Raw genomic sequence first — 25,376 nt, 5'->3', positions numbered from 1 at the left:
CCTGTTAGACTATAGGATGGTCCTGTTAGACTATAGGATGGTCATGTTAGACTATAGGATGGTCCTGTTAGACTACAGGATGGTCCTGTTAGACTATAGGATGGTCATGTTAGACTATAGGATGGTCCTGTTAGACTACAGGATGGTCCTGTTAGACTATAGGATGGTCCTGTTAGACTACAGGATGGTCCTGTTAGACTACAGGATGGTCCTGTTAGACTACAGGATGGTCCTGTTAGACTATAGGATGGTCCTGTTAGACTATAGGATGGTCATGTCAGACTATAGGATGGTCATGTTAGACTATAGGATGGTCCTGTTAGACTACAGGATGGTCCTGTTAGACTATAGGATGGTCATGTTAGACTATAGGATGGTCCTGTTAGACTACAGGATGGTCATGTTAGACTATAGGATGGTCCTGTTAGACTATAGGATGGTCCTGTTAGACTATAGGATGGTCCTGTTAGACTGCAGGATGGTCCTGTTAGACTACAGGATGGTCCTGTTAGACTATAGGATGGTCCTGTTAGACTACAGGATGGTCCTGTTAGACTATAGGATGGTCCTGTTAGACTACAGGATGGTCATGTTAGACTATAGGATTGTCCTGTTAGACTATAGGATGGTCATGTTAGACTATAGGATGGTCCTGTTAGACTATAGGATGGTCCTGTTAGACTATAGGATGGTCCTGTTAGACTACAGGATGGTCCTGTTAGACTATAGGATGGTCCTGTTAGACTACAGGATGGTCCTGTTAGACTATAGGATGGTCCTGTTAGACTACAGGATGGTCCTGTTAGACTATAGGATGGTCCTGTTAGACTACAGGATGGTCCTGTTAGACTATAGGATGGTCCTGTTAGACTACAGGATGGTCCTGTTAGACTACAGGATGGTCCTGTTAGACTACAGGATGGTCCTGTTAGACTATAGGATAGTCCTGTTAGACTATAGGATGGTCCTGTTAGACTATAGGATGGTCCTGTTAGACTATAGGATGGTCCTGGTAGACTATAGGATGGTCCTGTTAGACTACAGGATGTTCCTGTTAGACTATAGGATGGTCCTGTTAGACTACAGGATGGTCCTGTTAGACTATAGGATGGTCCTGTTAGACTATAGGAGGGTCCTGTTAGACTATAGGATGGTCCTGTTAGACTACAGGATGGTCCTGTTAGACTACAGGATGGTCCTGTTAGACTACAGGATGGTCCTGTTAGACTATAGGATGGTACTGTTAGACTACAGGATGGTCCTGTTAGACTACAGGATGGTCCTGTTAGACTATAGGATGGTCATGTTAGACTATAGGATGGTCATGTTAGACTATAGGATGGTCCTGTTAGACTGCAGGATGGTCCTGTTAGACTACAGGATGGTCATGTTAGACTACAGGATGGTCCTGTTAGACTACAGGATGGTCCTGTTAGACTATAGGATGGTCCTGTTAGACTACAGGATGGTCCTGTTAGACTACAGGATGGTCCTGTTAGACTGCAGGATGGTCCTGTTAGACTGCAGGATGGTCCTGTTAGACTACAGGATGGTCCTGTTAGACTACAGGATGGTCCTGTTAGACTATAGGATGGTCCTGTTAGACTATAGGATGGTCCTGTTAGACTACAGGATGGTCCTGTTAGACTATAGGATGGTCCTGTTAGACTATAGGATGGTCCTGTTAGACTACAGTATGGTCCTGTTAGACTATAGGATGGTCATGTTAGACTATAGGATGGTCCTGTTAGACTACAGGATGGTCCTGTTAGACTATAGGATGGTCCTGTTAGACTATAGGATGGTCCTGTTAGACTACAGGATGGTCCTGTTAGACTACAGGATGGTCCTGTTAGACTATAGGATGGTCCTGTTAGACTATAGGATGGTCCTGTTAGACTACAGGATGGTCATGTTAGACTACAGGATGGTCCTGTTAGACTGCAGGATGGTCCTGGTAGACTATAGGATGGTCCTGTTAGACTACATCAGTAGGATGGTCCTGTTAGACTACAGGATGGTACTGTTAGACTGCAGGATGGTCCTGTTAGACTACAGGATGGTCCTGTTAGACTACAGGATGGTCCTGTTAGACTATAGGATGGTCCTGTTAGACTATAGGATGGTCCTGTTAGACTACAGGATGGTCCTGTTAGACTACAGGATGGTCCTGTTAGACTATAGGATGGTCCTGTTAGACTATAGGATGGTCCTGTTAGACTACAGGATGGTCCTGTTAGACTATAGGATGGTCCTGTTAGACTACAGGATGGTCCTGTTAGACTACAGGATGGTCCTGTTAGACTATAGGATGGTCCTGTTAGACTACATCAGTAGGATGGTCCTGTTAGACTATAGGATGGTCCTGTTAGACTACAGCAGAAGGATGGTCCTGTTAGACTACAGGATGGTCCTGTTAGACTACAGGATGGTCCTGTTAGACTATAGGATGGTCCTGTTAGACTACAGGATGGTCCTGTTAGACTACAGGATGGTCCTGTTAGACTATAGGATGGTCCTGTTAGACTATAGGATGGTCCTGTTAGACTATAGGATGGTCCTGTTAGACTACAGGATGGTCATGTTAGACTACAGGATGGTCCTGTTAGACTGCAGGATGGTCCTGGTAGACTATAGGATGGTCCTGTTAGACTACAGGATGGTCATGTTAGACTATAGGATGGTCCTGTTAGACTACAGGATGGTCATGTTAGACTGCAGGATGGTCCTGTTAGACTACAGGATGGTCATGTTAGACTATAGGATGGTCCTGTTAGACTACAGGATGGTCCTGTTAGACTACAGGATGGTCATGTTAGACTATAGGATGGTCCTGTTAGACTATAGGATGGTCCTGTTAGACTATATGATGGTCCTGTTAGACTACAGGATGGTCCTGTTAGACTATAGGATGGTCCTGTTAGACTATAGGATGGTCCTGTTAGACTGCAGGATGGTCCTGTTAGACTACAGGATGGTCCTGTTAGACTATAGGATGGTCCTGTTAGACTATAGGATGGTCCTGTTAGACTACATCAGTAGGATGGTCCTGTTAGACTACAGGATGGTCCTGTTAGACTACAGGATGGTCCTGGTAGACTATAGGATGGTCCTGTTAGACTACAGGATGGTCCTGGTAGACTATAGGATGGTCCTGTTAGACTATAGGATGGTACTGTTAGACTATAGGATGGTCCTGTTAGACTACACGATGGTCCTGTTAGACTACAGGATGGTCCTGTTAGACTACAGGATGGTCATGTTAGACTATAGGATGGTCCTGTTAGACTATAGGATGGTCCTGTTAGACTACAGGATGGTCCTGTTAGACTACAGGATGGTCCTGTTAGACTACATCAGTAGGATGGTCCTGTTAGACTATAGGATGGTCCTGTTAGACTGCAGGATGGTCATGTTAGACTATAGGATGGTCCTGTTAGACTACATCAGTAGGATGGTCCTGTTAGACTACAGGATGGTCCTGGTAGACTATAGGATGGTCCTGTTAGACTATAGGATGGTCCTGTTAGACTGCAGGATGGTCCTGTTAGACTATAGGATGGTCCTGTTAGACTATAGGATGGTCCTGTTAGACTATAGGATGGTCCTGTTAGACTACAGGATGGTCCTGTTAGACTACAGGATGGTCCTGTTAGACTATAGGATGGTCCTGTTAGACTATAGGATGGTCCTGTTAGACTACAGGATGGTCATGTTAGACTACAGGATGGTCCTGTTAGACTATAGGATGGTCCTGTTAGACTATAGGATGGTCCTGTTAGACTACAGGATGGTCCTGTTAGACTACAGGATGGTCATGTTAGACTATAGGATGGTCCTGTTAGACTACAGGATGGTCCTGTTAGACTACAGGATGGTCCTGTTAGACTATAGGATGGTCCTGTTAGACTACAGGATGGTCCTGTTAGACTATAGGATGGTCCTGTTAGACTGCAGGATGGTCCTGTTAGACTGCAGGATGGTCCTGTTAGACTACAGGATGGTCCTGTTAGACTACAGGATGGTCATGTTAGACTACAGGATGGTCATGTTAGACTACAGGATGGTCATGTTAGACTGCAGGATGGTCCTGTTAGACTACAGGATGGTCATGTTAGACTATAGGATGGTCCTGTTAGACTACAGGATGGTCATGTTAGACTATAGGATTGTCCTGTTAGACTATAGGATGGTCATGTTAGACTATAGGATGGTCCTGTTAGACTATAGGATGGTCCTGTTAGACTATAGGATGGTCCTGTTAGACTACAGGATGGTCCTGTTAGACTATAGGATGGTCCGGTTAGACTACAGGATGGTCCTGTTAGACTATAGGATGGTCCTGTTAGACTACAGGATGGTCCTGTTAGACTATAGGATGGTCCTGTTAGACTACAGGATGGTCCTGTTAGACTATAGGATGGTCCTGTTAGACTACAGGATGGTCCTGTTAGACTACAGGATGGTCCTGTTAGACTACAGGATGGTCCTGTTAGACTATAGGATAGTCCTGTTAGACTATAGGATGGTCCTGTTAGACTATAGGATGGTCCTGTTAGACTATAGGATGGTCCTGGTAGACTATAGGATGGTCCTGTTAGACTACAGGATGTTCCTGTTAGACTATAGGATGGTCCTGTTAGACTACAGGATGGTCCTGTTAGACTATAGGATGGTCCTGTTAGACTATAGGATGGTCCTGTTAGACTATAGGATGGTCCTGTTAGACTACAGGATGGTCCTGTTAGACTACAGGATGGTCCTGTTAGACTATAGGATGGTCCTGTTAGACTATAGGATGGTACTGTTAGACTACAGGATGGTCCTGTTAGACTACAGGATGGTCCTGTTAGACTATAGGATGGTCATGTTAGACTATAGGATGGTCATGTTAGACTATAGGATGGTCCTGTTAGACTGCAGGATGGTCCTGTTAGACTACAGGATGGTCATGTTAGACTATAGGATGGTCCTGTTAGACTACAGGATGGTCCTGTTAGACTATAGGATGGTCCTGTTAGACTACAGGATGGTCCTGTTAGACTGCAGGATGGTCCTGTTAGACTGCAGGATGGTCCTGTTAGACTACAGGATGGTCCTGTTAGACTACAGGATGGTCCTGTTAGACTATAGGATGGTCCTGTTAGACTATAGGATGGTCCTGTTAGACTACAGGATGGTCCTGTTAGACTATAGGATGGTCCTGTTAGACTATAGGATGGTCCTGTTAGACTACAGTATGGTCCTGTTAGACTATAGGATGGTCATGTTAGACTATAGGATGGTCATGTTAGACTACAGGATGGTCCTGTTAGACTACAGGATGGTCCTGTTAGACTACATCAGTAGGATGGTCCTGTTAGACTACAGGATGGTACTGTTAGACTGCAGGATGGTCCTGTTAGACTACAGGATGGTCCTGTTAGACTACAGGATGGTCCTGTTAGACTATAGGATGGTCCTGTTAGACTATAGGATGGTCCTGTTAGACTATAGGATGGTCCTGTTAGACTATAGGATGGTCCTGTTAGACTACAGGATGGTCCTGTTAGACTATAGGATGGTCCTGTTAGACTACAGGATGGTCCTGTTAGACTATAGGATGGTCCTGTTAGACTATAGGATGGTCCTGTTAGACTACAGGATGGTCCTGTTAGACTACAGGATGGTCCTGTTAGACTACAGGATGGTCCTGTTAGACTATAGGATGGTCCTGTTAGACTACAGGATGGTCCTGTTAGACTACAGGATGGTCCTGTTAGACTACAGGATGGTCCTGTTAGACTATAGGATGGTCCTGTTAGACTATAGGATGGTCATGTTAGACTATAGGATGGTCCTGTTAGACTACAGGATGGTCCTGTTAGACTACAGGATGGTCCTGTTAGACTATAGGATGGTCCTGTTAGACTATAGGATGGTCATGTCAGACTATAGGATGGTCCTGTTAGACTACAGGATGGTCCTGTTAGACTATAGGATGGTCATGTTAGACTATAGGATGGTCCTGTTAGACTACAGGATGGTCATGTTAGACTATAGGATGGTCCTGTTAGACTATAGGATGGTCCTGTTAGACTATAGGATGGTCCTGTTAGACTATAGGATGGTCATGTTAGACTATAGGATGGTCATGTTAGACTATAGGATGGTCCTGTTAGACTATAGGATGGTCCTGTTAGACTATAGGATGGTCCTGTTAGACTATAGGATAGTCCTGTTAGACTATAGGATGGTCCTGTTAGACTACAGGATGGTCCTGTTAGACTATAGGATGGTCCTGTTAGACTATAGGATGGTCCTGTTAGACTACAGGATGGTCATGTTAGACTATAGGATGGTCCTGTTAGACTACAGGATGGTCATGTTAGACTATAGGATGGTCCTGTTAGACTACAGGATGGTCCTGTTAGACTACAGGATGGTCATGTTAGACTACAGGATGGTCCTGTTAGACTATAGGATGGTCCTGTTAGACTATAGGATGGTCCTGTTAGACTATAGGATGGTCCTGTTAGACTACAGGATGGTCCTGTTAGACTATAGGATGGTCCTGTTAGACTATAGGATGGTCCTGTTAGACTACAGGATGGTCCTGTTAGACTACAGGATGGTCCTGTTAGACTACATCAGTAGGATGGTCCTGTTAGACTACAGGATGGTCCTGTTAGACTACAGGATGGTCCTGTTAGACTATAGGATGGTCCTGTTGGACTATAGGATGGTCCTGTTAGACTACAGGATGGTCCTGTTAGACTACAGGATGGTCCTGTTAGACTATAGGATGTTCCTGTTAGACTATAGGATGGTCCTGTTAGACTACAGGATGGTCCTGTTAGACTATAGGATGGTCCTGTTAGACTACAGGATGGTCCTGTTAGACTACAGGATGGTCCTGTTAGACTATAGGATGGTCCTGTTAGACTATAGGATGGTCATGTTAGACTACAGGATGGTCCTGTTAGACTATAGGATGGTCCTGTTAGACTACATCAGTAGGATGGTCCTGTTAGACTACAGGATGGTCCTGTTAGACTACATCAGTAGGATGGTCCTGTTAGACTATAGGATGGTCCTGTTAGACTATAGGATGGTCCTGTTAGACTATAGGATGGTCCTGTTAGACTACAGGATGGTCCTGTTAGACTACATCAGTAGGATGGTCCTGTTAGACTATAGGATGGTCCTGTTAGACTACAGGATGGTCCTGTTGGACTATAGGATGGTCCTGTTAGACTACAGGATGGTCCTGTTAGACTATAGGATGGTCCTGTTAGACTATAGGATGTTCCTGTTAGACTATAGGATGGTCCTGTTAGACTACATCAGTAGGATGGTCCTGTTAGACTATAGGATGGTCCTGTTAGACTATAGGATGGTCCTGTTAGACTATAGGATGTTCCTGTTAGACTATAGGATGGTCCTGTTAGACTATAGGATGGTCCTGTTAGACTACAGGATGGTCATGTTAGACTACAGGATGGTCCTGTTAGACTACAGGATGGTCCTGTTAGACTATAGGATGGTCCTGTTAGACTATAGGATGGTCCTGTTAGACTACAGGATGGTCCTGTTAGACTACAGGATGGTCATGTTAGACTATAGGATGGTCATGTTAGACTACAGGATGGTCCTGTTAGACTACAGGATGGTCATGTTAGACTACAGGATGGTCCTGTTAGACTACAGGATGGTCCTGTTAGACTATAGGATGGTCCTGTTAGACTATAGGATGGTCCTGTTAGACTACAGGATGGTCCTGTTAGACTATAGGATGGTCCTGTTAGACTGCAGGATGGTCCTGTTAGACTACAGGATGGTCATGTTAGACTACATCAGTAGGATGGTCCTGTTAGACTACAGGATGGTCCTGTTAGACTACATCAGTAGGATGGTCCTGTTAGACTATAGGATGGTCCTGTTAGACTGCAGGATGGTCCTGTTAGACTACAGGATGGTCCTGTTAGACTACAGGATGGTCATGTTAGACTATAGGATGGTGCTGTTAGACTATAGGATGGTCCTGTTAGACTACATCAGTAGGATGGTCCTGTTAGACTACAGGATGGTCTTGTAGTCTAACATCTACCCCTCTCCCCATCTCCCCTCTCCCATCTACCCATTTCCCCCTCTACCCATCTACCCTTCTACCCATCTACCCCTCTCCCCATCTCCCCTCTACCCATCTCCCCTCTCCCCATCTCCCCCTACCCATCTCCCCATCTCCCCTCTACCCATCTCCCCCTCTACCCATCTCCCTCTACCCATTTCCCCTCTTCCCCTCTCCCTCTACCCATCTCCCCTCTACCCATCTCCCTCTACCCATCTCCCCTCTCCCCATCTCCCCTCTCCCCCTCTCCCCCTTCTACCCATCTCCCCATCTCCCCTTCTACCAATCTCCCCTCTACCCATCTACCCCTCTACCACTCTCCCCCTCTCCCCCACTACCCATCTCCCCTCTACCCATCTCCCCCTCTACCCATCTCCCCCTACCCACCTCCCCTGTTTCCCCTCTCGTGTTTCACATAGACCTACACCCCAACCCAACCCCACCCCTGTCTGCCACCCCTGTTTGCCAGTCAGCCAACTCCAGGACAGCCGTGCGTTTCCGTAACTCTTGACCTCTGAGCTTTACCCTGTCCCTTCCTGCCCATTTCAACACATTAAAAATAGATGGCCACCAATGACCACCACTTCCTCCCCAAGCTCTGACAGCTGACACACCCTACAGGAATGTGCCATGATCATGGCATGTCTGCCCAACTACTGTACAGTTGAAGTCAGAAGTTTACATACTGTGGCGTACAGCAGGTCAGCCACCAGGGGGAGACTCGTAGAGCCTCGTCGAGGAGTTAATTACTAATCAGTTACGTTTCAGGGATGGATTCTTTATTCATTTACCTTTATTATATAATTTCCTTATCACATTGCCTCTCCAGATGTCTCCAGCGTTGGTTTGAAAAGCATAGGGTATGCTCTGCAAATCTCTGTCATTTATATTTTCTGACACTCTTCCCTGTTATCACTTTTGAAATTATTTGTCTCTCCTTTTCTTTTCTGGTCTTGAGATATTTGCTTTTGATGTCTGCAATGAGTGCTTCATGGTACAACAAGGTTGTACCATAGTCTTATCAACGCCGTTACAATGAAACGTGTGATGGGGTTGATTTTTTGGCTCAAAATGGCCTCTACTCCTCATGTGGTGAAGGACAGGAGACCACATGGTGTGCATGAAATGAATAGATTGTATATTTTTATGGGTTAAAGTATAATTTTGATAAGTACTAGTTTTCCATCTTTATTTCATGTAACGGTGTTGAGATGGTCAGCTCGACCATCCACACCTAAATTTGAAAAACAACAAAATACAGATTTAATCAATAATCATGTATTTATTTGATAAAAATACTTTCTCAACAGAAGAACACAAATATATGTTTGCATTAATGGCAGAAGTTATTAATTATGTGCACATTTTCATATAAATTTTCCAAGTAAATTCTTAATGTCAGTTAAAAAATAGGATTTTTTTATAAGAAATATTAAATTAATGCTATATTTATTTCAATTAATTATACTGGACATTTAAATTTATATACACATTTTTTTTAAATTGTATTTTGGTGACCCAATACTTGAAATATAATATAAAAAAGTCAGAAGGACTGAAATATTACCCAGCCCAAGAATGACCCACTTGTATTCAACACTGAACTGTGTCAACCACAGGAGGTTGGTGGCGCCTTAATTGGGGAGGACAAGCTCCTGATAATGACTGGAGATGGAATGGTGTCAAATGCATCAAACACATGGTTTCCATGGTTTCCTTGAGTTTGATGCCATTCCATTCGCTCCGTTCAAGACATTATTATGAGCTGTCCTCCCCTCAGCAGCCTCCACTGGTGTCAACTTATTTAGAGTTGAGTTTTATTCCAGTACACATGGCAGCTTCAAGATGAATTGTGTATACAACAAGGAATTCACTCATTTAAAAGAAATCTATACATTATTTCTTTGCATTATGCCTATAGGTCTACATTTCCTCAGCAGAATGTGAATTAAAGCACTCCTGCTCCCCTGATGTCCACATGTAACAGGGCAGCCATGTTGGATCATGCAGTATGTTAAACAAAACACTCCTGCTCCCCTGATGTCCACATGTAACAGGGCAGCCATGTTGGATCATGCAGTATGTTAATCAAAACACTCCTGCTCCCCTGATGTCCACATGTAACAGGGCAGCCATGTTGGATCATGCAGTATGTTAATCAAAACACTCCTGCTCCCCTGATGTCCACATGTAACAGGGCAGCCATGGTGGATCGTGCAGTATGTTAATCAAAACACTCCTGCTCCACTGATGGCCACATGTAACAGGGCAGCCATGTTGGATCACGTGAGGAGGAACAAGTGGCATTTGTTTGCAGTGGATCCAGGAAGAATCATACACACTACTTTAGATACACAAAGATGCTATTTACATTGCATTTTAATGTTTAATGTGCAAAACATAATGGCTAAATTAATACACATACATTCATTCATTTGAAAGGACAATTTTACAGTAAATCATTACATCATATAGACTAAACATTTATTTTAACCAAGGTCCCATTTTGATGTAACACAATCACAACAAATAAATATAATTGATCCCTGATTCAACAGACCCTGGCCTATATAGAAAGCTTTCCAGAACGTGACAGCGGTATTTCAGAGTACATCCCAGTATTACATGACTATCCCCACATCACAATACAGATCATAAGAAGAAGCAGGAGTTAAACTGGTCAAACAAGTTGTAGGAGACATTTGGGCCTAACCTCTACGGTTGTTGTCTGGTTTATAGCTGTTCTGTCTTTGTATATTACACCTCATGTGTACACTAGAGGGCACTATATGGGTCACATGCATATAGGCTAGGCTACAGTAAATATATATATATTACAGGAGGTTGGTGGCACCTTAATTGGGATCACAGGTCCATGGAAATGGCTGGAGTGAAATTAGTAGAATGGTATCAAATACCATTTGCTCAATTCACTCCATTCCAGACATTATGAGCTGTGCTCCCCTCAGCAGCTTCCTGTGATATATAAACACTTGCAATCCTACTGGTGCTCGAGTGGCTATTAAGAACTTTTCACCTGGTCAGCCAAGACACATGTTATAATTGGAGTTACCGCTAAGTACGTTCACGGATTAATGCATATTCTTGTATTGATCCCAAGAGACATTTCATTGTAAAAGTCAGAGACTACTTTTCAAATGTTCTATATTTCCCACCATCCTTCTTTCTAGAATGCAGGCTATATGTGAAAGGATGGCTGCCATCGGACTAAGTCTCAAATGTTGTCAGGGGCTGGTATTTAACGCCTGATGTTTTGTCCTTGTAGAGCATCACTCCGCACAGCATGGCAACGGCTGCTACGATACACCCAACCATCAACCCCATGTTCATGTTGGTCACTGGAAAGACAAGAAAACACACAAACACCTTTTTATACAGAGATGCTATTTCTTGTTGTACATTCCACTGTAGAGGTCCTTCCTAAATGTGTAGTCATTTAGCAGACACTCTTATCCACAGCAACTTACACTAGTGAGAGCATACATCTTCATGTATTTTTTTCTTAATGGTCTCCCGTGGGATTTGAACCCACAACCCTGGCGTTGCAAGTGCCATGATTCACCAACTCAACTTCTGTAATATACTGTATCTTCAATAACTTGGAGTACAACGTTTGAATTCTAGCAATGGCTACAGCCGTTACCCTCAGGGTTAGCTTACCTGAGCTCTCTGAACTCCTTCTCAGGCGCAAAGGACCCTGGGAGATGTGGTGTTTGGCCGTTTGCATGGCGGCCTCTCTCTTGCGGTGGTGGTGGCCAGCAGGCTGGGGGGAGGTGGAGTTGACGCAGCCCTGGGCACACCGGGTGTTGGGGTTCCCAGCCTCACACAGGATCACTGAACAGCTGATATACACCTATAGCCAGAGGGTTCAAAGGTCACTGAACAGCTGATGTACACCTATAGCCAGAGGGTTCAAAGGTCACTGAACAGAGAAGATATCACCCTTGATATGACCCTTGAATGATCCAGCAATCTGTCCCCATTTACCTGGTCATGCATTCCGATGAATTTGAAAGCTTCCATTCCGAACTGGAAATGCCTCTGGTGACGGGGTGAGAAGATTTGAACCGTCTCGTCCACAATGCACCTGGTAAAAAAACATACAGTTAAAACCTAGAGTAGAGTAAATATGTAAAGTACATACAGTAAGTGCAGTAAAACAATATTTTAGTCTAGAATAATCCCCAGCATCTATCACTCATCTCACAGCACTGACAGGTGTCCACCATGAGGTTGATGAATGCCTCAGTGTTTACTATTATTATTATTATTATGTTGAATGTTATTGTTGATGTCTTTATCTCACTTTGCTTTACCAACAGTAGCCTTGCCACTCGTGCTAATAAAGCTGATCTGAATCTGTGTGATCAGTCTCACCCGTTTTCTATGATGGGGTAGGTGGGGTGGTAGTTGGGGTTGTCGTACGGCGCCGCTCTGCAGGACTCCACGAAGAGCTCAGTGTTGTTCACAGTGGACACGGCCTCAATGTCCATGTAGAGCATCTGCTTCACCACCACGTCTAACGGGTAGTCACGGGGATCCACCATATTGGTGAACTGGCTGGTCTGGTAGAACTCAAACTGGTAGGTGAACGTGCCGAAGCCTTTCTCCACCACCGTGATGCTGTCCCTGTGTGCAGTGAAGCCCAGGGACACATTGCCACGTTTGGCGTACTGGCAGTAGAACTGGATCTCCACCTGGTGGTGCCTGGTGATGATGTCGTTGGGGTTGTCGAAGGTGGTGATTTCGTTCTTGAAGATGAGGTTGTCATCGTCCTCCTGGATTGAGAGAGATGGAGAGGAAAATCATCTAGACAGTTACATTTGTGGGCACTGCCAGCACTGAACTTTACACACATCAACAAGATGTTGGTTTCTCTTTTGATGCGAAACTGTTCTGAGGGCAGATCTTCCCACAGGCAGCATGAAGCCACCCCTCACCAAAACACTACATCTTGACCGTTTCTCTGAGGAAACCAATTCAAGATCTGTCAGCCTAGCTGGTGCCTTGGGGTGAATATCCCCTCGAACCAGGTTCAATATAGAGAACGCAGACAAACACCCAGGAGTGAATGGGTCGCACACAAAGAGGAATACTGTACATGTGTCATCCCACTGTAATATTTCACATCTCGGAGGCCTCACCTCTATCTGAGTGCCACAGGCATTGAGGGGGATGACTCCAATGATGTGGGTGTTGTTAGAGAAGCGTTGCAGGTCGCAGGCAGAGTTACTGGGATCGTTGAGGCGGAGATGGTCCTCGTGAATTCCAGTAACAGAGGACTTCTCCACTTCTACCGTCATCTTGGTCTCATCACACACCACCTTGGCTTTGACTGTCACAGGAGACATTTGGTTATTGTTGTATTTCTTCCTATCTTTTGCATACATATCTTAACAAAACAATCCGGCTGTGAACCACGATTTGAGTTGGTTGGGGTCATTTCGAGTTTCATTTTTATCTTTCCTTCATGTTTGGTGATTTCAGATGTGTTGTCTAGGTGTAGTATGTATCATACAGTATTCACAGCTTCATCTGTTATCAAAGTGCACAATTATACAATCCCACGCCACAGCATATTGTCCAATCACACGCCACAGCATATTGTCCAATCACACAGCACAGCATATTGTCCAATCACACACCACAGCATATTGTCCAATCACACGCCACAGCATATTGTCCAGTCACACGCCACAGCATATTGTCCAGTCACACGCCACAGCATATTGTCCAATCACACACCACAGCATATTGTCCAGTCACATGCCACAGCATATTGTCCAGTCACATGCCACAGTATATTGTCCAATCACACACCACGGCATATTGTCCAATAACACACCACGGCATATTGTCCAATAACACACCACGGCATATTGTCCAATCACACACCACGGCATATTGTCCAATCACACACCACGGCATATTGTCCAATCACACACCACAGCATATTGTCCAATCACACACCACAGCATATTGTCCAATCACACACCACAGCATATTGTCCAATCACACACCACAGCATATTGTCCAATCACACAGCACAGCATATTGATGGTGGAAGAATGTACAAACCCTTTCTGCGTCCGACCTCCACCACAACACATCTCATCTCAGATTGATAAACACTAGATCTGAAAGTATTAGAGAAGATCACGGTGAACAACGGCACAATATTATTATTACATGTATTATTAGTCTCTCTCTCTCTCATGTACGTTGGGAAATTAAATATCATAAAAAGAGGAAACTCCAGAGGGAAGTAATAGAAGGTACAGGATGTAGCAGAACGTACAGGAAGTAGAAGAGCAGTTCTGGTGATGTTTCTAGCATTATAAAACATAAGACCTACCCAGATAGCCCCTCAGTGATGAAGCAAATGGGGAAATACTCCCCCAGATTGTCCCGGATGGGTGTCCACCGGATGACAAACTCCCCCTGGGTAGTCATGTGATTGGTGATGTTCAGAGGTCCACTGACAATGACATCATTAACCCTAGAAAGGAGGCAAAATGAACAAGGTAAATGCTAGGTGGGATCCTTGGACGACCCAAACCTGAATCCTAACCTTAACCACTACCCTAACTTAAACCACAACCCTTACCTTAACCATTTTAAATCGCAACTTGTGTGGGTGACTCAGAGTCGGACGTCACAAGCATTCCCACTTAGCAGAGAGACAACCGCACCAATCCAAATTAATCACAGAAAATACATTTACTCTTAAATGGAAAACCTTTGGTTTTCTTAGACCTTTTGGTGGATTTATACACTAGGCTGCCTTAAGCCAAATCATTGATTGTGGAAGAAAATATTTGTAATCACTGAAATAGTTACAAAGTACCACAGGTGATACAGGTTTTAGCCAGGACTGCACTGTCACAGACAGGATGACCTGTTACAGACAGGATGACCTGTTACAGACAGGACTGCACTGTCACAGACAGGACTGCACTGTCACAGACAGGACTGACCTGTTACAGACAGGACTGCACTGTTACAGACAGGATGACCTGTTACAGACAGGACTGCACTGTTACAGACAGGATGACCTGTCACAGACAGGACTGCACTGTTACAGACAGGATGACCTGTTACAGACAGGACTGCACTGTCACAGACAGGACTGCACTGTCACAGACAGGATGACCTGTCACAGACAGGGCCGCACTGTCACCGACAGGGCCGCACTGTCACCGACAGGGACGCACTGTCACCGACAGGGACGCACTGTCACCGACAGGACCGCACTGTCACCGACAGGACCGCACTGTCACAGACAGGACCGCACTGTCACAGACAAGATGACCTGTTACAGACAGGACCGCACTGTCACAGACAAGATGACCTGTCACAGACAGGACTGCACTGTTACAGACAGGATGACCTGTTACAGACAGGACTGCACTGTTACAGACAGGATGACCTGTCACAGACAGGACTGCACTGTTACAGACAGGATGACCTGTTACAGACAGGACTGCACTGTCACAGACAGGACTGCACTGTCACAGACAGGGCCGCACTGTCACCGACAGGGCCGCACTGTCACCGACAGGGCCGCACTGTCACCGACAGGGACGCACTGTCACCCACAGGGACGCACTGTCACCGACAGGACCGCACTGTCACCGACAGGACCGCACTGTCACCGACAGGACCGCACTGTCACAGACAAGATGACCTGTTACAGACAGGACCGCACTGTCACAGACAAGATGACCTGTTACAGACAGGACCGCACTGTCACAGACAGGACCGCACTGTCACAGACAGGACCGACCTGTCACAGACAGGACCGCACTGTCACAGACAGGATTGCACTGTCACAGACAAGATGACCTGTTACAGACAAGATGACCTGTCACAGACAGGACCGCACTGTCACAGACAGGACCGCACTGTCACAGACAGGACCGCACTGTCACAGACAGGACCGCACTGTCACAGACAGGACCGCACTGTCAGAGACAAGATGACCTGTCACAGACAAGACGACCTGTTACAGACAGGGCCGCACTGTCACAGACAGGGCCGCACTGTAACAGACAGGGCCGCACTGTAACAGACAGGGCCGCACTGTAACAGACAGGGCCGCACTGTAACAGACAGGGCCGCACTGTAACAGACAGGGCCGCACTGTAACAGACAGGGCCGCACTGTCACAGACAGGGCCGCACTGTCACAGACAGGGCCGCACTGTCACAGACAAGATGACCTGTCACAGACAGGACCGCACTGTCACAGACAGGACCGCACTGTCACAGACAGGACCGCACTGTCACAGACAAGAATACCTGTCACAGACAAGATGACCTGTCACAGACAAGATGACCTGTCACAGACAGGACCGCACTGTCACAGACAGGACCGCACTGTCACAGACAAGATGACCTGTCACAGACAGGGCCGCACTGTCACAGACAGGACCGCACTGTCACAGACAGGACCGCACTGTCACAGACAAGATGACCTGTCACAGACAAGATGACCTGTCACAGACAGGACCGCACTGTCACAGACAGGACCGCACTGTCACAGACAAGATGACCTGTCACAGACAGGACCGCACTGTCACAGACAGGACTGCACTCTCACAGACAAGATGACCTGTCACAGACAGGACCGCACTGTCACAGACAGGACCGCACTGTCACAGACAGGACCGCACTGTCACAGACAAGATGACCTGTCACAGACAAGATGACCTGTCACAGACAGGACCGCACTGTCACAGACAAGATGACCTGTCACAGACAGGGCCGCACTGTCACAGACAGGACCGCACTGTCACAGACAGGACCGCACTGTCACAGACAAGATGACCTGTCACAGACAGGTCCGCACTCTCACAGACAGGACCGCACTGTCACAGACAGGACCGCACTGTCACAGACAGGACCGCACTGTCACAGACAGGACCGCACTGTCACAGCCAGGACGGACTGTTACAGCCAGGATGACAGGTTAAAACCAGGAGTGCATGCACTAGAGAAATAATTCTGTGTATAATACTGTAGCATAGACTATCATGCACTAGAAATATAATCCTGTGTATAATACTGTAGCATAGACTATCATGCACTAGAAATATAATCCTGTGTATAATACTGTAGCATAGACTATCATGCACTAGAAATATAATCCTGTGTATAATACTGTAGCATAGACTATCATGCACTAGAAATATAATCCTGTGTATAATACTGTAGCATAGACTATCATGGATGTTGTCTCTTACGTTGAGTGTGTAGCTTCGGCTTTGACCCTGAACTCCAGCTCTTTGTTGACCTCGGCGTGGAGATGTTCTCCGTTGTGTGGTGTTGGCTGCACGAACCTGGGCAGGTACATACCCTCATCACAGGACGGAACAATAGAGTCCACTGAAGTGGAAAAGAACACAAACATACACAAGTAAAGGCCAATGCTTCACAAATAAATGCCATGTTTGATGTTGTTTAAAGAATAAATATGTCCAACCCTCCATCCAGGGGGCAGCAGGTAGCCTAGTGGTTAGAGCGTTGGACTAGTAACCAGCAGGTAGCCTAGTGGTTAGAGCGTTGGACTAGTAACCAGCAGGTAGCCTAGTGGTTAGAGCGTTGGACTAGTAACCAGCACGTAGCCTAGTGGTTAGAGCGTTGGGTTAGTAACCAGCAGGTAGCCTAGTGGTTAGAGTGTTGGGTTAGTAACCAGCAGGTAACCTAGTGGTTAGAGCGTTGGGTTAGTAACCAGCAGGTAACCTAGTGGTTAGAGCGTTGGGTTAGTAACCAGCAGGTAGCCTAGTGGTTAGAGTGTTGGGTTAGTAACCAGCAGGTAGCCTAGTGGTTAGAGCGTTGGGTTAGTAACCAGCAGGTAGCTTAGTGGTTAGAGCGTTGGGTTAGTAACCAGCAGGTAGCCTAGTGGTTAGAGCGTTGGGTTAGTAACCAGCAGGTAGCCTAGTGGTTAGAGCGTTGGGTTAGTAACCAGCAGGTAGCCTAGTGGTTAGAGCGTTGGACTAGTAACCAGCAGGTAGCCTAGTGGTTAGAGCGTTGGGTTAGTAACCAGCAGGTTGCTGGGTTTAATCCCCGAGCTGACAAGGTAAAAATCTGTCGTTCTGCCCCTGAACAAGATAGCCTATCGGGGAACAGTGGGTTAACTATCTTTTTAAATAAGAATTTGTTCTTAACTGACTTGACCAGTTAAATAAAGGTTCAAGACATAAAAAAATCCAATGCATTGTTAACCATCAGAAGAGGAGTCTCTCACCCAGAAGAGAGAAATGCAGAGGGAGTTTGCTGAGGGGAGCAGTGGAGGAATACAGGCTTTCTGTGGTGGAAGTGGTAGAGGACCAGGGGGTGGTGGTAGTGGGCCACCTGGCCCAGGTGTTGGTGGTAGTGGGCAAGGGGGAGGCGGTAGTGGGCCACCTGGCCCAGGTGTTGGTGGTAGTGGGCCAGGGGGAGGCGGTAGAGCCATCGGTGTAGGACAGGGTGATGTGTTGGTTAGGAAAGTCCTCTACAACTAGCTCAAACCCGTAGACGCCACTCGTTGAAGTGTAGCCGTATTGTAAGGAGCAAGAGTCCTAACAGTGAAGAGGTTAGAACACAAATGGAATAGCTGGTTAAGACCAAAGACAATATGCAATATTGTGTAATCCCATATAGATTGAATACAAATGAGTTGTGGTTTATGTTGTAATGTTTTGGTCTCAACGTGACAGCCCAGTACATCGTGGAGTATATCAACAATCACATGAGTTTCAAGGTGTTGAAAATAACTGCCCACACCAACCTGATCCAGGTAGAAACCTGAAGGCTGGTCACACCTATCGCACTCAGGTCTGACCAATCCGTATCTGCATCTGACACGATCACCGTCAGGGTCAAAGGCCATGAGGTTGTAGGACCTCTGACAGTTCTGGGGAACACTACAATGACATGAGTCAGAAATACGACATATGAAATGAGTAAACTCTAAGGGCTCTATTTTAACAAACCTAACACAGCGATCAGTCTAAGAGCTGGCAGGAGAGCTACAGGTTCGGAGGCGCGTCAGAAATATTTTTGCTATTTTCACCACCACAATTTTAGGCGCAGTTGCTGGCAGTGGTGCAAAAGGGGCTGGGCCTTGATTTGTATTTATGTAATTTATTTAACCTTTATTTAACTAGGCAAGTCCATGAATAAACCAGTTGTGGGTGTGTCGAGGCTTGACCCCTCACTGGCCAATCAGAACGTGTTCCATGGCTAAACATGTGGTTGCTTCAAGTTGTGTATTTACGGTATTTTATATATTTATTGCGTTGTCATCAACTCCAGTTAGAATGTTAGTCCGTTACAGCCTCATTAGTTAAATAGCCTGATCCATGTTTGCAGAAAACAGTATGTTGAACATGTTTACAGTCCACATTGTTCTAATTGTATTGCTTCAGTATGGAAATGAACATAGGCTATAGCATGTGCACTGATATAGGGGCAAGGCTAACTGTAAATTGCAGTCTGGACATGGACATGCCAAAAGAACGGACCGGTGTGGGGGCTGCCCCTGGACACACCTGAAATATAGCCACCTCGCCCACTTTAACACAAGTGAGCTGAAGTTAAACAGGTAAATTGCTGATGTCAGGGCTGGAAAATGCTATTGCGCTATTTTTTACGTAACGAAATTGCGAACTAACTTGAGTTTGATACTTGCGCCTCCTTACCACCAGCCAAAAGTAGGAATTTGTCTAATTAGGATTTCAATAACCTATGTTGTATATAAAATAACTGATCGGTTCAGAGAGGTAATGTATAGGTAGTCAGAAAGTTGTTACCGTATGAAAGGAAGAATGGCTGTGACTGGAGATCTGTTGGGTTCACCAGTATCAGATCTTGTTCCCAGATCCACTTGTGTTTCCAGGCTCCAAGATAGAAGACCGTTTACTGTGGGGATCCAACAGCAGCTGTTCTGTCTGTTACAATAACAAAACATAATTCGATAAGTGGTCACTTGGGCTGGAATGTTATTAAACCCACCATAGCAATGTCCTTTACCAGGGGTCTTTGTCACGGTCTTTGAAAAAAAACTCAGAGGGGAGTCTACCTTGTAGAAGTAGGTTTTAACAGTATAGTTAAACCCATTATACCAGATGTGAGTTTAACATGAGTCATTGTGCAGAATGTGTGTTCAATAAATTGAGTAGATGTATTTCATAACAAACTTACAGCAATTGAAAAGGTTTATCACTGGGGATATCTTTGGTCTCAACAGTTTCAGTTTCACACCACTGGTTGTTGTAACCACTCCGTCCTCTGCTGCTGCTGTCAATTGTGCCTCTGACATCTTTGACAGAAGAGCCGCAGTTCCCTGTGGAACAATACCAGCCCTCGTAATCACACCAATCATGGGTATTCTTGTAGCGGAAATCCACCTGGGGAACAGAAAGTCACATCGTAATGGGTCAATAAAACATCATTTGACTGATGAAGCCTAATTAAACTGATGTTTTGAAACAGCTTTGGCAGAACAATTGTTTCAGTCTCACCAGAATCATGTCAATATTTCCAACAGAGACTGAGATAGCATTTGATCTGTGATAACTGGCAGATGATAACAGATTAGCACTCACTCACTGCAGTTGGAGATTTGCGCCATATAAATGTTTAGCATTTTTAATATTCTGATATTAACGATAAAGACAAACAGGAAAAGAGAAATGGGTAATACATACTCTACATAGAAAATACTCAAACAAACCAATCAGCAGCAGCTACATCTTGGATGAAGTGGGGTTGTTTTACAGCCAAGTGGTTGGCGTGGAATTCTATATATTTTCATAGACAACATTATACGCGTGAAAGAATGGTACTCGCTGGGACTTCTTCTTCGGTTGGACCTTGTGTACAATTGAGGATACAAATAAATGTAATGTTTAAGAGCTTGTCTCAATAAAGGACAACAGGGAGGACCATTCTTTCACACATTTGAATCCACGGTTCTATAAATCTATTGTTAATTTCTTTAATGGCAAGACGTCTGCAACCTGTTTTAACCACGATTGAAAAGTGGGTGGTTTGTCATTTTTTCCCCAACAAGAATACATTTATCTGCAAAGTAGGAAATTGTTATCAGCAGCAACCTTAGCTTGTCTGAGTCAAGCGTGGCATCTGGCATGTAATTAAGGAGGTAACGGCTTGGAGATTGTTCTAACTCCATGTCTAATATTATCTGAGTGGCTGTATGGATAGAGCGCCAGAAATCCACTAACTTACTGCAATGACAGAATCGGTGCACAATGGTTCCTGTCACGCCCTGACCATAGAGAGCCCTTGGTTCTCTATGGTGTTGTAGGTCAGGGCGTGACTAGGGGGTGTTCTAGTCAATATATTTCTATGTTTGGGTTTGAGTATGGTTCCCAATTAGAGGCAGCTGATTATCGTTGTCTCTAATTGGGGATCATACTTAAGGTGTTCCTGTTCCCACGTGCATTTGTGGGATATTGTTTGTGTATGTGCTTGTTGCACTACGTTACTTCACGTTTCGGTGCTTGTTTATAGTTTTTGTTCAGAAGTTTCACTTTTAATAAAGATGTGGAACTCAACACACGCTGCGCCTTGTTCCGCTCCTTTAAACGTCTCTGTCCTACACATGCACCAAATTTGCTAAGGGTTTAGACCAGTGAAACATGTTCACCTGTTATTTTCAGACTGAAATAAACATAACAAATGGAAAAACAAACACACTAAGAAAATAATTATTTGAAATAGTGTTTGTTTTCTTTTATTCCCTTGTGAAAATTCCAGGTGCTAATTTTCCATTGATGCCAAAGCTTAATAAATCTCAAATGTATTTATTCTATAGCCTCTTATGTCTCAATAATTTAATAAGAACAAAACTTTGCATTCCATGAATTAAAACATAAATACTCATATGCTAAATAAAACAATAAATGGTGATTGAATATTATTGATCTAAATTCACAATTATTGCAATCACTCTCATTAATATACCGTATTACAATGAATTGTATTGGAATAGACGTGATTCAACATTTGTCACGTGCGCCGAAGGTAACAGGTGTAGTAGTCCTTACGGTGAAATGCTGAGTGACGAGCCCTTAACCAACAACGCAGAATTTAAAAAAGTAAGATCAATTTACTAAATTAACTAAAGGAAAAATAGTAACCCAATAAAATAACAATAACGAGGCTATATACAGGAAGTACCGGTACTGAGTCAATGTGCAGGGGTACGGGGTAGTCGAGGTAATTGAGGTAATATGTACATGTAGGTATTAGGGATAAAGTGACTATGCATTGATAATAAACAGATAGTAGCAGCATATGTGAAGAGTGTGAAGGTGTGTGTGTGTGTGTGTGTGTGTGGTTAGCGTCCAGCCTGTCTGCAAGAGAGTCAGTGACAAAACATATAGTAAATAGTAATAAAAGAAGGTAAATGTAAATAGTCCTGGTAGTCATGTGATTAATGGTTCAGCAGTCATTGGTGTTAGAAGCTGTTAAGGAGCCTTTTGGTCGCGGACTCTGTGCTTTCGTACAGCTTGAGAGAACAGTCAATGACTTGGATGGCTGAACAATTGGCTCTCTAATGCTGCGTTTACGCAAGCAGCCAAATTCTGATCTTTTGCCACTAAATAGTCTTTTGACCAATCAGATCAGATTGCCTGTGTAAACGCAGCCAATGATCCCCTGATCTCCTGAATATCTCTCACCTTGAACGTTCCGTCAGCGTTCCTCCCTTTGGGGGTGAAGGACATGGTGCCTCCATAGAAGTGTCCTGCTGAAGCCAGGGAGACCAGTAGCAGCAGATGCAGCAACACCGGTGTGGAGGGGGACATGATGCCTGGATCTCTCTGGAGGATTCCTCTCTACCTATTTAACCCACAGCATCCAACCTCCAAACCTTTATACCTTCTCAGACACGCCATCCATTCAGGAGGAACGTCAGAGCAGATGCCAACGTCGTTTCCTTTGTCACTCACCCTGGACATGCTCTCTTTATGACAGGTGTAACTGGTTTTAATGAACTGGGAAACAAAGGCTAAAATCCTTTTCATAATAACCTAAAACGAAAGGGAAAATAAAGTTGTGAGTTAAAGTAATTCTACATATCTTGAACTTATCTCTGCTAATCTCTTACATTGGCCTGATTTACATTTCCAATTTACATGTTAGTCATTTAGCAGACACTCTTATCCAGAGAGACTTACATGTTAGTCATTTAGCAGACACTCTTATCCAGAGAGACTTACATGTTAGTCATTTAGCAGACACTCTTATCCAGAGAGACTTACATGTTAGTCATTTAGCAGACACTCTTATCCAGAGAGACTTACATGTTAGTAATTTAGCAGACACTCTTATCCAGAGAGACTTACATGTTAGTAATTTAGCAGACACTCTTATCCAGAGACATTTACATGTTAGTCATTTAGCAGACACTCTTATCCAGAGACTTACATGTTAGTCATTTAGCAGACACTCTTATCCAGAGAGACTTACATGTTAGTCATTTAGCAGACACTCTTATCCAGAGAGACTTACATGTTAGTCATTTAGCAGACTAGAATCACTACTCTCTAGTACCACTACTCTCTAGTATCACCACTCTCTTGTATCACTGCACTCTAGTATCACTACTCTCTAATATCACAAGTATCACTACTCTCTAGTATCAATGCTGTCCAGTCTCACTACTCTCTATTATTACTGCTCTTTACGATCAAAATACTCTAGTATCAATGCTCTCTACTATCACTACTCTCTAGCATCTCTATTATCACTACTCTCTAGTATCACTAGTCTCTGGTATTACTGCTCTCTAGTATCACTACTCTTTAGTATTACTGCTCTCTATTTTCACTACTCTTTAGTACCACTACTCTCTATCACTACTCTCTATTATCACTACTCTCTAGTACCACACCTCTCGCAGCGTCACTACTCTCTAGTACCACTACTCTCTATTATCACTACTCTCTATTATCACTGCTCTCTATTATCACTGCTCTTTATTAAGCTTTTTGTATTTGCCTCAAGGTTTTTGTTAGAGCTTTTGAGATTGTTTTTCATTTTCACCCAGATGTAGAAATCGTTTGAGGGAAAATATGCATATGTTACCAAATATAACAATGTGTATTTCATGAGTACTTTAATAAAGTGCGTACGTAAAACGCATTAAACACGTCTGTATAACCACAATGAGGATATAGACAATGTGTATTTCATGAGTACTTTAATAAAGTGCGTACGGAAAACGCATTAAACACGTCTGTATAACCACAATGAGGACATAGACATATCAAGTTAGTTTTCATAAAGCATTTGTTACAGTGCAAGACAAAACATCAGTTATCTGAAGGGGTGACATTAGTTCCTGTTCACATTGACAACATAACATGCATGTGCATTTCATCATTAAGACCTTTAGGGAATAATGTCTGGAGGGTGAAAATCCCAAAACATTCACCTCCCCTGTCTGATATCTTCACTTTCTCTATGCCACAAAATCTAAAAGGTGGAAATGTTATGATTGTGGTCGTTTCTCCTGATATAACGTTTATGGTCACTATTTCTCTTTTTGAGACAACGACAGGTTTTACCTACATAACACAGCCCACATGGACATAGAATTTTACCACTGATCCTGAAAGAGAATTTTGACCCATTTTCCAGAAATTCATGGATGACCAATTAAAAGAGAGTGGATTGTGTCTGCATGATAAATCGTTACATATTACACTAAATGGGGGGTACAGAAAACCCTCCCAAATCATATGAATTGCCCTGAGATGAGGTTGTTCAGGAGCTGGACCGCCAAAATCTAAATGAAATGGTGGAGAGCTTCATCACTAAAGGTAACTTTCTTAATATCATGGTGTACTAAATGTGTACCATTATATAAAAAACACTTACATTCATTGTGGTCCTATATTTTAGTTATAATTCTTTGCCCTAACGAACTCGACCCAGGTAGGCCTACAAATTCCAGACATATGAGTGATTCTCTCATGAAAAAGGCCTGTGCTGATTAAATTGCCTCTTAACCAACATGACACGCCTTGACTGCAATAATTCCCAATTCACAACCGTTTCTATTAAAAGAAATACCTGTCCCAGTGAGCCAGGTGTTGCTGACTCAATACAATCAGTGGTTTGCCAACATAACACGCCCTGCATCAACTCATATTGAAACAGAACATTTCTAGCTTGGAAAGTCCAGTCTGTTTGTGCTAACATTCCACTCTGTACATGTTTGGCATGACAAG

At 44.2% G+C, this 25,376-nt stretch overlaps 1 protein-coding gene across 1 annotated transcript; it reads right to left on the bottom strand.

Annotated features, from left to right (window-relative positions):
• Positions 1–10,383: 10,383 nt before the first annotated feature.
• Positions 10,384–22,969, bottom strand: LOC106587907 (uncharacterized). The gene is made up of 13 exons (XM_014176566.3): positions 22,821–22,969; positions 20,317–20,522; positions 19,926–20,063; positions 18,902–19,037; positions 18,380–18,692; positions 17,376–17,517; positions 14,487–14,630; positions 14,210–14,268; positions 13,276–13,466; positions 12,509–12,909; positions 12,119–12,218; positions 11,792–11,984; positions 10,384–11,469 (listed from the first exon to the last, which is right to left on the bottom strand). The coding sequence occupies exons 1-13, from the start codon at positions 22,944–22,946 to the stop codon at positions 11,339–11,341; spliced, it is 2,280 nt and encodes a 759-aa protein (XP_014032041.2). The 5' UTR covers positions 22,947–22,969; the 3' UTR covers positions 10,384–11,338.
• Positions 22,970–25,376: the final 2,407 nt, after the last annotated feature.

The sequence above is a fragment of the Salmo salar genome, chromosome 26 (assembly GCF_965601325.2).
Source record: "Salmo salar chromosome 26, fSalSal1, whole genome shotgun sequence".
Classification (NCBI taxonomy): Eukaryota; Metazoa; Chordata; class Actinopteri; order Salmoniformes; family Salmonidae; genus Salmo; species Salmo salar.
The sequence above is the reverse complement of the archived record's forward strand: the minus strand, read 5'-3'. Positions and strand labels throughout refer to the sequence as shown.